Here is a 15,450-nt window from a genome sequence, read left to right as displayed (position 1 = left end):
GTGAAAGAAGTTTGTTTGAAATCTTTGAAAATGTATTAAAAATGTAAAAATCACATGTTCAGAAGTATTCACAGCCTTTGCCATGACACTCAAACTTGAGCTCCGGTGCATCCTGTTTCCACTGATCATCTTTGAGATGTTTCTATAACTTGATTGGAGTTCACCTGTGGTAAATTCAGTTGATTGGACATGATTTGGAAAGGCACACACCTGTCTATATAAGGTCCCACAGTTAACAGTGTATGTCAGAGGACAAACCAAGCCATGAAGTTTGAAGCTGGTTGGATTGTTTGTAGAATTGTTTGTAGAATTGTTTGTAGAATTGTTTGTAGAATTATGAGGAAAATAATTAATTTAATCCATTTTGGAATAAGGCCATAACATAACATAATGTGGAAAAAGTGAAGCGCTGTGAAAACTTTCCGGATGCACTATGTACCGTACGTCCACTTATATTACAACTACAACTTCTGATTGAAGTGATTTTAGTGGAGCGTGCATGACATCACTTCTTTAAAATGAATTACATTATGAGAGGATGACCTCGAGATAGCTATGTAATACACAAGCATCCAAACACCACAGGGGGGATATCATTAATCTCATATTAATAAAGAGATCAAACTGAATTATGGATGTCCACAGTGGGTGGGGCTGCATTTAAAAGCAACAAAGGTTAAGTGTGAAATCAATGGCTACAAATGAACATAAATTCAGGAGAGAGAGAGGGGGAGAGAGATTAATGCAAAATAGGGAAGAAATGAGAAAGAGAGAACAGCCTCAAAATCAGTTTCCCACAAAGCATGATTGTTGAGTCATGCTTTAACACCACAGAAGCTTTTGCAAAACTTTTACCAGCTCATTACGATTATGGGCTCTGATGGATGTGTGCAATTATGAACCACATTGCAGCATCATTCAACATCCACGGCTCCCTGCGTGAACACAAATGCCAGTGGTGATATCATCATCAAGACAACAAGATGATGCATTGTCTACAAAGAAAACAGTTTTTCTCATTGAGCCCAAGGGCTCCTTGGTGAATTTATTGCACCTCAAAGCTTTGTTAACTCACCATGAGCTCTGATGTACATATGTACCGCTAGAAGCCATTGGGAACTTCAAAAGCTGGAGACAGAATAGTAAAGCACTGTGAGTGGGGATTTTCCTTTTCCAAAGCCCACATCTCTCTCAGCTGAAGTATGAGAGGGTAATTGAATTGTCTTCTGAAGCTTGACCTATGAACCAGACCGTAACCAGTGAGGGTGAAATTAATAATAGGAATGCATGGCAGCATCCCCTGCCAGTGTGAATCTGATGGCAGGGGACCATTGAGACTCATCCCTCATAATAAATGGATATGAGATCAAACAATCATTGTTTGGAAAGTTCTTCCAAATGTTTACATTCTGTCATCATTAACTCATCCTCGTGTTGAACCAAAGTCGTTTGACTGATGTGGAACACAAAAGGTGATGTTAGGCAGAATGACAACCATTTACTTTTATTGTTTGGAGAAAAAATGCAATGAAAGTGAATGGTGACTATAAGTACCATTTTCCATAAATGAATAATTCACCCAAAAATTAAATTTCTCTCATCATTTACTCATCCCCATGACATCCCAGATGTGTATGACTTTCTTTCTTCTGCTGAACACAAATTAAGATTTTTAGAAGAATTTTTCAACTCTGCAGTTCCATACAATGCAAGTGAATGGGTGCCAAAATTTTTAAGCTCTAAAATTCAAATAAAGGCAAAATAAAAGTACCCAGATGACTCTGGTGGTTAAATCCATATGCGATTTGATAGGTGTGGGTGAGAAACAGAACAATATTTAAGTCCTTTTTTTACTATGATTTATCCTGCCTGATCAGTCAATTCCCACTTTACTTTCACTTTCACTTTCTCCTTCTGTTTTTGGTGATTCACATCCTTCTTGCATATTGCCCCCAACTGGGCAGGGTGGAGAATTTATGACAAAAATGCCTTAAATATTGATCTGTTTCTCACCCACACCTTTCATATCATGTCTACTTGTATTCTCCCTTTATGTGGATTTTGTAGTTTAACATTTTTTTAAACCTATTAACCATTGTATGGACCTAAAGAGCAGAGATATTCTTATAAAAATCTTAATTTGAGTTCTGCTGAAGAAAGCAAGCCAAATGTCTTTTTTGAACGTAATGAGGGTGTGTAAATGATGACAGAATTTTCATTATTAGGTGAACTATTACTTTTAACTGGACATCCGCATAGACTGATATTAGGAAATGTGTGAGCAAAAATAAATAAATAAATAAAATAAAAACAAGAACAGGAAAGAAAGTTGAGACAAGTAATGAATCTGAATTGAAGATGCTCAGCAACACTTTGAAAAGGTGTCAGACCATAGTGAAAGAACTTATAATAAAGCCAATAACAAAAGCATGATGCCAGTGATACACTGTAAAAATTGGTAACATGCAGTTAAGGAAATTTAAACTTTCTTTTCCCACTTTTGAAGTCAGGTTGATTTAGTCAAATTGAATAATAGATAGACTTAATTTAAGTGTTATCACTAGAAGAATTTTTGGTTACCTGTCAATTTTTTTTTACAGTGCAACATTTAGCAGTGCCCTTTGACCTCTTTGTTGTTGTTGAGTGTTTTGAGTAAGGAATACTCATGGAGAATGTGGAGGGGGTAATCTGTCAACAAGCCTTTTCCTCTCTTTCCTTCTCCATCACAAACAGTTGGTACCATGAAGACACAATCAGGGGGCAGCAGATGTCAGTGAGACCGCCTTTGTTTCCAGCGCAGCCCATTCTCTCCACACTGGACCACCTCATTGCAGTAGTCCATTGTCATTAATTTGCTGTTGGGGGATGTTCACACTCCTCCTCTCCTGTCTATGGCCATCATTTAGTAAATGCACACGCTAAGGTCTCAGTTTGGGAGGGATTGCCCTGCCTTTCTTTTGCGCTTCTGTTTGCTCTGCTTAAGTTTTTTAGAAGTTCTTGATAAACAAACCAAGTTGATATTTCTCTTCATCTATCTTTCTTGTTTAGCATTTTATCAACCACAGGGTTGGCTATACACTGTATGTAAGTGTGGCACATACGTATTTAAGTGTGTGTTTGTTTGTTTTGCAATAAATAAATAAATACATAAATAAATAATAATTGTATATATATATATATATATATATATATATATATATATATATCCATGTGTTTGATCATTTTCCATATATATATGGAAAATGATCAAACACATGGATCAGATGTCAATATTTGTTCGTTCACTTCCTCTGCATCAGAATGATACAATCAGTGCACTGTTTTATTTTACAGTTCTTGCCGTTTTTAATTGGTTGGTATTTCTGTCTGTGCAAGAGAGTGGAAGAGAATAAAACAGAGCTGTTGTCTGTTCTCTGTCTGTTTTGTCTTCTTTAAAAGGTGGAAACTTTAATTTATTGTCTGTCAATTTTAAAGGTTGTTATCCTTGTATTAGAGGATATCAGTACGACTGTAAGACTTCAAGTATTGAAATTATTTTTAATAAACAATACATAGCTAAATATGTCTGCGCGATCGAACGAATTTCGTTACATTTGAATTGTATTTACTTCTAATCAACGAAATAATGAGAGTGTTGCACTTTTTTAAATCCTTGTAGATAACATATTTCAGGTGATGCAGAAAATGAGCAATTACACACAACACAAACAAAATGTTTTTAAATTTGTTTTTTAAATGTTTGTTTTTTTACATTTACATATAGGCCTACATTTTTGCGTTGTAGAGAAAACAAAAACGGTTGTCTCTAAAGGAAATACGAGTACAGTTATCACAAATATTTCTGATTTATAACATTTTAATTTTCAGTTTGCAAAAGATATAACAGCAATTACAGATCACGATAAAGCTTGTGTGCAATTATAAAAGAAGAACAACGATAGGACATTGCAGGTAATAATAATAATAATAATATTAATAATAATATCGATGACGATGATAATAATAATAATAATAATAATAATAACAATAATAATAATAAATACATGGTAGGGCCTATGTCAAGCAGCTCGTGATTACATTATGATGCTTTGCTTTGAGCTAAATTAAAAAGTAAAAAAGAGGGAAAAAAAGCGTATTTTTTTTTTTAGACAAACACACTTTAATAAATAACAATAACATAAAAACAAAACATTAAAGCATCAATATTTATATAGGGGCCAAATAACTACATAAAATATACAATACCAACTAACATGGATCAGGGTGAATATTGCGAACGGTGACGTCACATTTGGATCCAGTTTTGTGGCATTAGTTCCAGGGTCTGTACTCGGACGGGATGGTGGTCATTCCGGGAAAAGAGAAATTGTCTCCTTGCTGTTTCTGTGAGTGTAAAGAATCCTTACTGCTGGCGAAGAGTGTGTTCTCGTCTCCAGGAAGAAGAACTGAGCTTTCCAATAGCGGTCGCTCTGATGGGAAAGAATCGTAGCTATTTCATACATTTAGACTGTTGCCCAAAATAAATATGGAGTAGCCTAGATTGTTTTTATAACTGCCACGTAGGCCTATGCCTATTAGTTCAACAAATAAAGATAGCATAAATATATATTAGGCTACTAGCCACTGTAAAGCTGTCTATCATTGTGGAGTTTCAATGGCTAGATTCTTTCGTTTTCAATTTTCAACATTTTTCTCAGTTTCAAGCTATCCCGACCTCTCTTGACATGCAGGCTTAAACCTCTTAAAATGTCATTGTACTTACTTTTATGAGTCTTCGTGTGATGTTTTAACTCTTGGGCGTCTTGGAAAGTAGTTCCACACACATCACAGGAGAAGGATTTGTCTTTGGCGTGTGTTCGCCGGACGTGGCTGTCGTGGGCCGCATGAGAGGCGAACGCTTTCCCGCAGTGTTTACACTTGAACGGCCGCTCACCGGAGTGCTGCCTGATGTGCGTGCGGAGGATGCTGGAGGCAGTGAAAGCCTGTGACAATAACAAATACATTTGAATTCTGCAGAGTAATTCTGGCATTACACAAGCTCTTGATGACACATAGGCTACAGAGGCTATACTTTAATTTATATAGGCTATAAAAGGGGATCTATGCCGTTGACTTCTATTATTTTTAAATAAACCTTAAAATATATAGATACACACAGTAGATATTGCCTATATATATAGACACACACCATCAGCCACAACATTAAAACCGCCTGCCTAATATTGTGTAGATCCCAGTCATGCAGCCAAAACAATGCCAACCTGCATCTCAGAATAGCATTCTGATATGATATTCTTCTCACCACAATTGTACATAGTGGTTACCGTAGACTTTGTTAGTGCCAAACAGTCTAGCCATTCTCTGTTGACCTCTCTCATCAACAAGGCATTTCTTTCCACAGAACTGCCTGTATTTCTGTAACTGCTGATCTCCTGGGATTTTCATGCACAACAGTCTAGAATTTACTCAAATATTGCAAAAAACATCCAGTTAGTGGCAGTTCTGTGGACAGAAACACCTAGTTGATGAGAGACAATCAACAGAGAATGGCCAGACTGGTTTGAACTGACAACGTCTACAGTAACTCAGATAACCACTCTGTACAATTGAAAAGAAAGAATGCTATTCTGTGATGCGGGTTGGAGCTGTTTTGGCTACACAAAATTAGGCAGGTGATTTTAATGTTGTGGCTGATCAGTGTATATAATATTTCTGAACTAAACAAAAATATCAGTTTTCCTAAATGATGGGTTATATCATATAGGCAGAACTGTCCGCAAACAGTACAGAAGGAATGACTTGACCATTGATAAAGGCTCTTATCGCACATGTAAGTCACCCTTGGAGAACAGAAGACTGCGAGAATTCAAAACAAAGCGACAGACAATCTTTTGTCTCTTTAAGAGTTATAAATTAAAGCATAATCCCCATGCACAATAGACTGGATGTGCATCTGGCATTAATTAGCATGCAAGTGTCCTCTCAGAGTGAGTCCAGCGCTGGGACAGAGGCTATTTGAGCGCTCAAACACACCATGAAATTAGTCAAATCCTTAAAGCTATACTTTACTAGCAATGCATCTGTTCAAGGCACTGAGCATTAGTCACCTTGTTACAGTAAACACATTTGTAAGGCCGCTCTCCTGAGTGCACGCGCATGTGTTTGTTCAAACTAGAGGACTGCGAGAAACTTTTGCCGCATACGGAGCACTAAAGAGGGGGGAAAGAAGGAGAAGATTTTTATTGACTTGGTAAAAAGCATGGTTTACATTGCTAACACAATAAATTAATTTATTATATTAATAATATTAATAAACGCAATAATTATGTTCTCATTTAAACTATTTAAAATAATACAAAAACACACACATGAATGTCAAAATTATGTCATATCTGGATTTATTTTCTTTTCTTTTTATCCGTTTTCTGTTATAGGGATGCGTTTTGAGCAGCTATTTTAAAATGGAGCTGTTCTTCCAGAAGATTCCTATCATTCTTTACCTTATGTGGTCTGTGTTTCTCGTGCACATGGAGAATGTGAATCCGAAGTCGGTCTCTTTTCTCGAATGACCTGTTGCAGAGGTGGCAGGGGAATTTTCTGTCGCCCTGATCCACACAGCGCGTGTATTTCAGGTGTTTGTCTCTGTAGTACTTATAAGCGAACACTTTTCCACAGCGATCACACTTAAAACCCTCTCCAGAGTCTGAAACAAAAATAGAGATGAGCACGTAAAGGAATTTGCAATTACCTACATTTTGGCACAACACATATTGCAAATGCTCCAGAAAGACAATATCACATGTGTCTAATTCTAAATCATATATTTAAAAAGATATAGTTTGTAGATCACATAAATATGTCTATAAAAATATATTAAGAGCACTGTTAAAGTGTGGATGCTTGGGCACAGTTTTGTATTTGTCACTCACCTTCAGGTGGGAGCGCCTCATTATCGTCAATGAAATCTTTGAGGGTGAGAGGAATTCCCAAAAACTGCACATAGCAGTCTCCGTACCAGACCAACAGCTCTTGGCCTGGTAGGATCTCTTTACAGGCCTCGTAGTAAATCTGGCCTTGGCACTGAACCGCAATCAGGTTCTGTTCTTCTGGAAAGCGCGCACACTTCACCAAGCACATCCAGTTCCCTGGAGCGCCTCTTCCATCCACAAAGTGACTCAAGCGCCCATTCTCAAAGATCTTATTAGAAAAAAATATTTTAATTGTGATTAAATTATTCATTTAAATCAGAGAATAAGAAACAAGCTGTGTTTAATCTCACTAAATGTTTCAGACAAGTTTTATAGGCTATACAAATACAATTTGAAGTTTTATTTACCTCCCACATGAGCGTGTTGTCATCGAAGGTTTTGATCTCACTTGTGTTCACTAGTTTCCCCTGAAACGGTCCAAACCTGAAGCCTTTTGGGATTGTGCCTTTATCTGCAAATATTCCATAATGGGAAAGGCTTCCACAATTGGTTTGGAGAATCGATAAGCCTAAAAAATAAATAAAAAAAACATAAACTCGACAGAGAGACAGATAGACAGATAGACAGACAGACAGACAGACAGACAGACAGACAGACAGATAGACAGACAGATAGATAGATAGATAGATAGATAGATAGATAGATAGTTAGATAGATAGATAGATAGATAGATAGACAGACAGACAGACAGACAGACAGACAGACAGACAGACTTACCTTCTGGGAGCTCAAGAGCTCCAGTGCCAGTCGGGAGAAGATGACGATCAGCTAATAAACATTATAAGAACTGAGAGTTACAAACGGAATTCTGAATATAAACAATGAAATAATATTTTACTTTACTAGATTATCAATGTGTAAATGGTCTGTTGCCATACTATACCTGTACTGGGAGGAAATGACACTCCAGAGATGGCATGTCCAACAGTTTGCCCTTGTTTTTTGGAATATCCATACAGCACAGTGAAGAGGTCTTCCTCAGTAAAACTGTGGGTGTGAGTCTGTTCGGGCGCCGGGTCTGTGGCCTGCAGGTACATGAAACTGTCCTTAGCCGGAGAGGATGAAGCTGAGGAGGTCTTTACACTGGACGGGCTGCTGAACTCCGACAGAGTGCCAGTGCTCTGCTCTTCATGTTTGGAGAACATGGTGTGTGGGGGCTGCACGTGCTGAAAATATGGCACGCTGGACACATTGAGGATTTGTTCGTGGAACACGGTCTGGTGGGTGTTGTGGCTGAAAAAAGACGGAGTCCCGGTGAAGTGAAACGGCATGATTGCCTGCGCGTCCGTCACCATGCGGCCCAGAGACTTGAGCGGATGGAAGATGCTGTGCGCGCTCTTGAGGACGTCTGTGTAGTGCGCGACGGGATGAGATGGGTACAGCGCGAGACTCTTGTCTCTCACTGCGGGGTGACTGGAGAGAGACACCGACATAATCACGGCCGATGGGGGGGATCTGTTATTTCAGTACCCTTGAGGGCGTTTTTATTCTTCAGTCAAGAATATTGTCCCGTTTTGTCCAAAAACAACTGTGAAATGAATGAAACACCATTAGGAATGCACTGATAATGGCTGTGCATTTAGGTCAAAACTATTTAACTTGTGAAAAATCTGCATCACAGATTGAACCACTAATATGACCTAAGTGGAACCCTGCAATTGTTTCAATAAGAGGCTATTTCTGCTGCACGATCTAACCTTTACCATTAGTTTAGTTGGTGTAACGCAATGTATTCAGGTTATTTCAGTGATGTTAAATACTAGTTTGTACTGAATTAATTTAGATGTTGACAAACCAGTTAATTTAATTATGAATACAACTTTTTTAGGTTGACATTTTTTTTCAGTGTATACATTTTAGGCTGACAAGTTTTAATGCACTGTAAAAAAATAATAATAATATTTTTTGCATAGTAACTTAAATGCAACCTACTTCAGTGTGGTTTATTCACGTCAAAACATCAAGTCTTAAGATTTGCTGAATCAAGATTGGCCTATTCATCTCGCATGAAAACAATAACAATTTAAAGGATCAGGTAGAAATCTTATTTTTCTTTTCTTCAGGTAACAACTGTAAGTTTTCACGTTTTGCAGTGTATGTTTCGGCACCAGGATTCCACCAACCGAGATAAAAAAATGACTTAAGGTTGCCTTTAACAGATACAAACAGAATGACTACTCATCGAAAAGTTTTCATCACAGTCCTACTTTTTCTAATTGTTCATTTTCTAAACTGTGATTGTCTAGATCACTAGAATAAACTGTGACGAGAGCGCGCACTGGCAGCCACTAACAGAGACTAATTAGGGTCACACTATTTAAGAACAGAGGGTCAGTAAGAAAGGTCACCATTAATGAAGCCTCTTTTAAAAAGATCTAAAGGTGTCATGCTCCATATATTTCTCACCTCAGCTGGTTATTGCGCACGAAGGGTTATAATACATTTAACGCACTTTTTTTTAACCCTCAAATGAGTTTATAATGCCATCAAAACGGTTACAAACATTGCTCATTGGATTAAAAAAAAAATGCTATCACCATGTAGTGATGTCTTTCAGTCCTGAAATTCTCCTCTTCGGTTTGGGGAACCGTTGACTTCAGCTCACAACGACTCAAGACTCAAGAGCGATGAAATGCGCTGTTGTTTGTGTGAAGCATGAGACAGGTCTGAAGACATATGGTTGAGTGGAGGAAAGCTATAAGAGAGGGGATGCCTTTCCCGGATCTGTGCTGTCATTGGCCAGTCATGGGTTCATCCTCAGGGAATTGCACTTTAACACGTTCTTGGCACCACCCGAGCCTCCACTCATAGCTCTCTTTCATATGCGCCACAAGTTCTCTAATGTGTTAACTACTAGAGGCGGACTATTACCGTGACCTAACGTGGAGAATGCGATAGAGGCACGAGGGCTAATCTAAGAGGCTATTTCTGAAAATGACAGCGATCCAAAGCGTATGCATTAAAGTAAAGGTATTAACCGAGTGCACATTACAAAATGCAGATCTTAAATCAAGCTTCTACGTAAACACATTGAGTGAATCGTGAAAACGAAATTCTCTCTTGACAGTTGTGATTTGTTCCTGCAGTAAAATTAAACACGGAACGAAAAACGTCACAGTAACAGTAACGGCCTAGAAGTCTTGCGCTTAAAACATCTACGATAGGCCTAAAAATAATAATCATAATCACCATCAGATAACAGTAATAACAATAACATAATACTATAAACAATAATGCAATTATAACGTAATGTTGTATTATTATTATTAATATTAATAGGGCCTAATATAATAAATTGGTTTTGTTGTGGTTTTAAGACAAATGTACTATTATTACTGATAAATAATAAGACAACCAAATATTTAACCGAAGTTAGAAGGAATGTAAGAATAACATATTAGCATAATAATTATTATTAATAATAAGATTATTAATGCTATATAGCCTATATTATTGTCATAATAATAATAAGGTTATTAATGTTAGAGCTATTATTAGGCTATTGTTTTTGTTTGTATTAATAGCAATAATTCTAATAAGGCCTAATATAGTAAATTGGTTTTGTTGTGGTTTTAAGACAAATGTATTATTACTGATAAATAATAAGACAACCAAATATTTAACCGAAGTTATAAGGAATGTAAGAATTACATATTAGCCTAATAATTATTAATAATAATAAGATTATTAATGTTATATATATATTATTGTCATAATTAATCATAATAATTATTATTATTAATTCTAATAGGGCCTAATAAAATAAACTGGGTTTGTTGTGGATTTAAGATTAATTATTATAACTGAGAAACAAGACAAACAAATATTTAACCGAAGTAAAAAAAAAAATGTATAATAATAATAATAATAATTCGCTCATATAATAGTATTTAATTATTATAATAAAGTGTTCTTACTTTAACTTTAGCTTGCATCAGATTTATATTAAGAGGATAAACTAAACAATTTAGTCAATGTTGATATGCAGAAAGGGGGCTTAAACTGATATATTTTCCGGGTCTCTTAAATGATATATTTGAATATTCTTCAGCAACAGACTGAAGAAGGGTTTTGTCTTTACAGCTATAGGATCCTTTTTGTTGTTTTTTTTTTTAAGTCACACAAATGTGTTTTTTGAGCGTCTGTTTCACTATTCTGAACTTTGCAAACCAAAACAGCTTTTCTAAACCTTGAATTAAATTTTTCTAAAAGTTAACAAAAAGTCGATTTACAAACATGACCATCAGTAAGGAAAAAAAATTATAAAAAATATAAATAAAATAAAAAAATCAGTCATGATTTTAAATGTTGCAATAACAGAATTCTTTATTTACAATTCAATTTGATTCAACATCAAATAGCATCAGCAAAGCCATAATAGTTGACAACTTGCATAACTGTATTTAAATTTTTCTGGGTATATCTAACTTTGCATAAAAGGCTCACACTAAGATTACACACATCGATGCGGATGAACAGGGCTGTTTCATGTAACCACAACTGGAAAAAATACATCTCAGGAGCACGCAACACTGTAAGCTTCCTCCAAAAGTCCTTATAAATTACATATTGCTTCGATTTCCCATTGCATCATCTTGATTCTCACACATAACTGAGTGGGTAAAATCAGGACTGTACAAATAATAAAACCCACAACTGATCACAGACAAAACATGGAAAATGAGCAATATTGAAGAGATGAGGAGAAAGACAGGTATATGGTAGGTATCCGGCAAGAGGCATAGATGAGCAGTAATGAATTGGGTGGATCCTGTCAATGATTCACTATACAAATATAATACAGACATCTTTTGTAATATACAAGACAGTAAAACAGATCTAAGGCAATATGCTAAGTTTTAGCATTTCAAGGTCCTTGCATTTAGCTCTAAGAAATTGGCAGACTATACAAAAAGACATTGAAAGTCTCAGAAAAAAAAAAAATCAAAAATCAAAGGTAAGGTAAAGACAAATCATTTTAGGAAATTCAATCATAGCTGTTACAATTCAATTTATCTCTTTATTTGAGGACAAATGGCTCTTTTGTACTAGTACAGATAAAAACACTAAAAAAAAAACTCTGCATCACCTTCACATCATGGCTTATATTTAGTTTAAAATCTTGACAATCTTTGGACTTTGCAGAGGGTAGTGGTACGTGTGCGACTGGCTATTCTCCAATATGGTTTCTGGATGTCAGTCCTCGTCCAAGGCATCCAACATTCGTCAAAATTCAGCTCAAAATAGCTTGTGGAATGCATGCCAAACAGAATTTGTTTTGTTCTCAGATGTCAAACTGATGACAAATGCATTGAGGATGATCAATAAATCAAGTCTTTTTTTACTCCACATGAGAATGCAGATCCTTCCGTTAAATCGGCAGGTGTGTATCTAAAACTTCCAAAAACTTTAGAATGGTGGGCAGAGTGAAAACTTCACCCCAAACGATGTGAAATCAAACTGGTTTTTACAGTGTTCAAAAGGAAATGTGTAAGCTATGCCAAAACACCAGGTATATTCGTACACAACCACGGCACCTTCAGCGTATAATGACAGAGCTGGGTCATTGCAAAATTAATTTGCTGCTGGTACATACATTATATACTGGAGAAAAAAAAAACACATGTACTTTAACACCAGCTTAAACACAAAGATGACATGGCGATATTTTCAGCGAAAGCAAAGGCTGACAATCTAACCCCGATATAACCTGTGTGCAGACATGGGACAAGAACAAAATGAAAGTGGCATGTGTAAGTCTCAATCAATTAAAAGGCAAGGAAATTTGGCTTTGTCCTCGAATAGAAAGCATGAAGGACTGTTTTGTGTACATTACAGTTTTAAGAGTGTATTGTTCACATGTATGTAGTGATGAAATCTGGAAATATGTGAATTGAGGGTCAAAGCAAACAATCTGACTGTTGATCCCGGGGATGCCGAATCCGTTTGAGGACCAGAGGTACAGTGTGTTTGATTGTAATTGCCATGTTAAACATCAATGCTGCTTTATTTTTGGCTACACCACAACTAAAACCTACTCGTCACTGATGAACATGTAGATTTGGACATCTTTCAATTTGAGTTTTTCTCAAAATATGAACCACAATTAAAAAAGTATCTGTATTTAATACTGAGTTTGAACCGGGGAGCAAAAATATGTCTCCTGAAAAATCCTGTACAAAAATTACAAAACAAAGGAGGAAAAAAACAAACAAATCTCAAGTAATATTTATTGCTTGTTGTCTTTTCTTACACACACCGAATTCTGGTTGTACCTAGCATCTTGCATGAAGCACATCACTCCACACAACAAAGACAGCATGATTCAGTGTTGAGTTTATGGCTGTGTTGGGTTCCTCCGGTGGGGCTCTTGGCTAAAGGCTTAGAAGCAAGCAAGTATCTGTACACTGTACACACAGCACCCTCCCAAAGACCCACCCAGGAAAAGAAGGACCACCGCTACCCAGCTCCCCCTCCTCAGTACCATAAGAAACAGCACACGCTCCCTGCCTAGCTCATTTTCCCATCAAGTGAAAGCACATGCTTGAGAAACGGCGCCCTTGTCCCTGAAACAGTTAAGACTGGACTTTGGGGGGAGGAGGAGGAGGAGGGGAAAAGTTATTTGAAAATCAAAAAATAAATATATGACCCCCCCCATTATCGGTATTTACAATTTACCAGCATTTCATTTTACTAACGGAAACAAGTTTAAAATCACATTTTCTGTGAAACTACTGGACCGAGTAAAATAAAACCCATAGGTATGATGAACAATTTCTTATGCAGAGGCAATATGCACTCTCACTGCCATGAGTTGATGCTTTATAAAGAAATCTACACTGTTAAAAAAGAAACTATACATTAGAATAAAACTTAATTTAATACACAATAAACCTCTAAATTAAGTCTAACTTTACAAACCGTCATCTGAACTCTCATAATCTACGTAGAAGCCATTTCAATCTTTATTTGTAGAATAAAAAAAAAAAAGAAAAAAAAAAAAAGGCAAAACGGCTGAATTTTAGAGCGTATAAACGCAGTCTTCTTGCCTATTTTGGAACGTCAGGAAAGGAGTTAGACCGAAGATGGGTGGGTTAAAGAATGTCTTTTAAGAACAGCCTAAAGTCCAGAAGAAATCGAGAGAGAAAGGAGAGAAAAAGAGGGAGGAATACATTCATGGGAGACAAGGATTCCGTTGCCACTGTCACTGAGTCTTTTCAGGGGAGACCTAAGTCACACTACGGTGAATGCAACAGAGCAGACTGACAGTAAGGGCTTGCAGTGTGTTTGACAGAGGGGGAGAGCTCTAGGTCCAGAAGATCCGTGTCAGTGATTGTGTGTGAGAGAGAGAGAGAGAGAGAGAGAGAGTCCATCCCTCTGAGCTCCGGAACCCCTGATGCATCCTCTATAGATGTCCAGTAGAGGGCAGGAGACAGGACCTCTAAAGACCCGTCCGACCTCTGATAGCAGCTTAAATAGCACAGCATCACTCCACAAACTCTACTTGATCACGCTGCAGCTGAAAATCACTCATGAAAAGTCATCAGACACTCCGTTTACTGCACTGGGACGTCACCTGCCCCGGGTCAACAATACTTCTGCTGTGAGAGAGAAAGAAGAAAAAAATGGTCTTAGATTGATAGTGACCAATGGTCAATGCATACATAAAACCAAAGACATAACTGGGTGTTTCTACAAGGAATTTTATGTCCCAGGGGTTGAATTTGATAATAACTAACAGGCCTCAACTTTTTTGTTACACTGAGGTGAGATTAAAGATAAAGTTTACCCAAAAATGAAGATTCTCTCATCATTTACTCGCCCTCATGCAGTCCCAGATGTGCATGACTTTCGTCTGCAGAACACAAATGAAGATTTTTAGAAGAATATTTCAGCTCTGTAGGTCCATACAATGCAAGTGAATGGTGACCAAAACTCAGAAGCTCCAAAAAGCATATAAAGGCAGCATAAAAGTAATCCATATGACTCCAGTAGTTAAATCCATGAGTTCGGAAGTGATATGATAGGTGTGGGTGAGAAACAGATCAATATTTAAGTCATTTTTAACCCCTATAAATCCACTTTCACACATTCCTCCTATGCACGGTCACAAGAGTGTTTCTGTTTTTTGCCTCTCCACCTACTGGGCTGTTGTGCAAATATGATTTGTTTATACTTTTCCTCTGCTTTAGCTCTCCATTTTAATGAACTCTTCTCCTTGCTTAGCAGGAGGTGATATGCATTAAGCATGTGAATTGCCAAAAACAGAAGAACTCTCATAAATGTGCACTGGAGGGATGTATGAAAGTATATTTATAAGAAAAAAAAGACTTATTTCTCATCCACAACTATCATATCATTAGTAAAGACATGGATTTAACCACTGAAGTCGTCTGAATTAAAGCTTTTATGCTTTTTGGAGCTTCAAAATTCTGGTCACCATTCACTTGCATTGTTTGGA

General features: G+C 36.9%; 2 protein-coding genes across 2 annotated transcripts in view; both read right to left on the bottom strand.

Moving 5' to 3' along the window:
- Nucleotides 1-4,311: 4,311 nt before the first annotated feature.
- Nucleotides 4,312-8,422, bottom strand: prdm14 (PR domain containing 14). The gene is made up of 8 exons (XM_052115247.1): nt 7,873-8,422; nt 7,707-7,757; nt 7,337-7,497; nt 6,930-7,197; nt 6,501-6,703; nt 6,108-6,209; nt 4,763-4,982; nt 4,312-4,469 (listed from the first exon to the last, which is right to left on the bottom strand). The coding sequence occupies exons 1-8, from the start codon at nt 8,420-8,422 to the stop codon at nt 4,312-4,314; spliced, it is 1,713 nt and encodes a 570-aa protein (XP_051971207.1).
- Nucleotides 8,423-11,302: 2,880 nt separating this feature from the next.
- LOC127635315 (nuclear receptor coactivator 2-like) overlaps nt 11,303-15,450 on the bottom strand; it is a 147,342-nt gene continuing 143,194 nt past the window's right edge. The window contains 1 exon segment of the mRNA XM_052115246.1: nt 11,303-14,590. Within this exon segment, the coding sequence (XP_051971206.1) occupies nt 14,576-14,590 (15 nt within the window). The 3' untranslated portion in view covers nt 11,303-14,575.

Source organism: Xyrauchen texanus, chromosome 42 (genome assembly GCF_025860055.1).
Source record: "Xyrauchen texanus isolate HMW12.3.18 chromosome 42, RBS_HiC_50CHRs, whole genome shotgun sequence".
Taxonomy (NCBI): domain Eukaryota; kingdom Metazoa; phylum Chordata; class Actinopteri; order Cypriniformes; family Catostomidae; genus Xyrauchen; species Xyrauchen texanus.
Note: the sequence above shows the minus strand (reverse complement) of the source record. Positions and strands in the feature narration are given on the sequence as shown.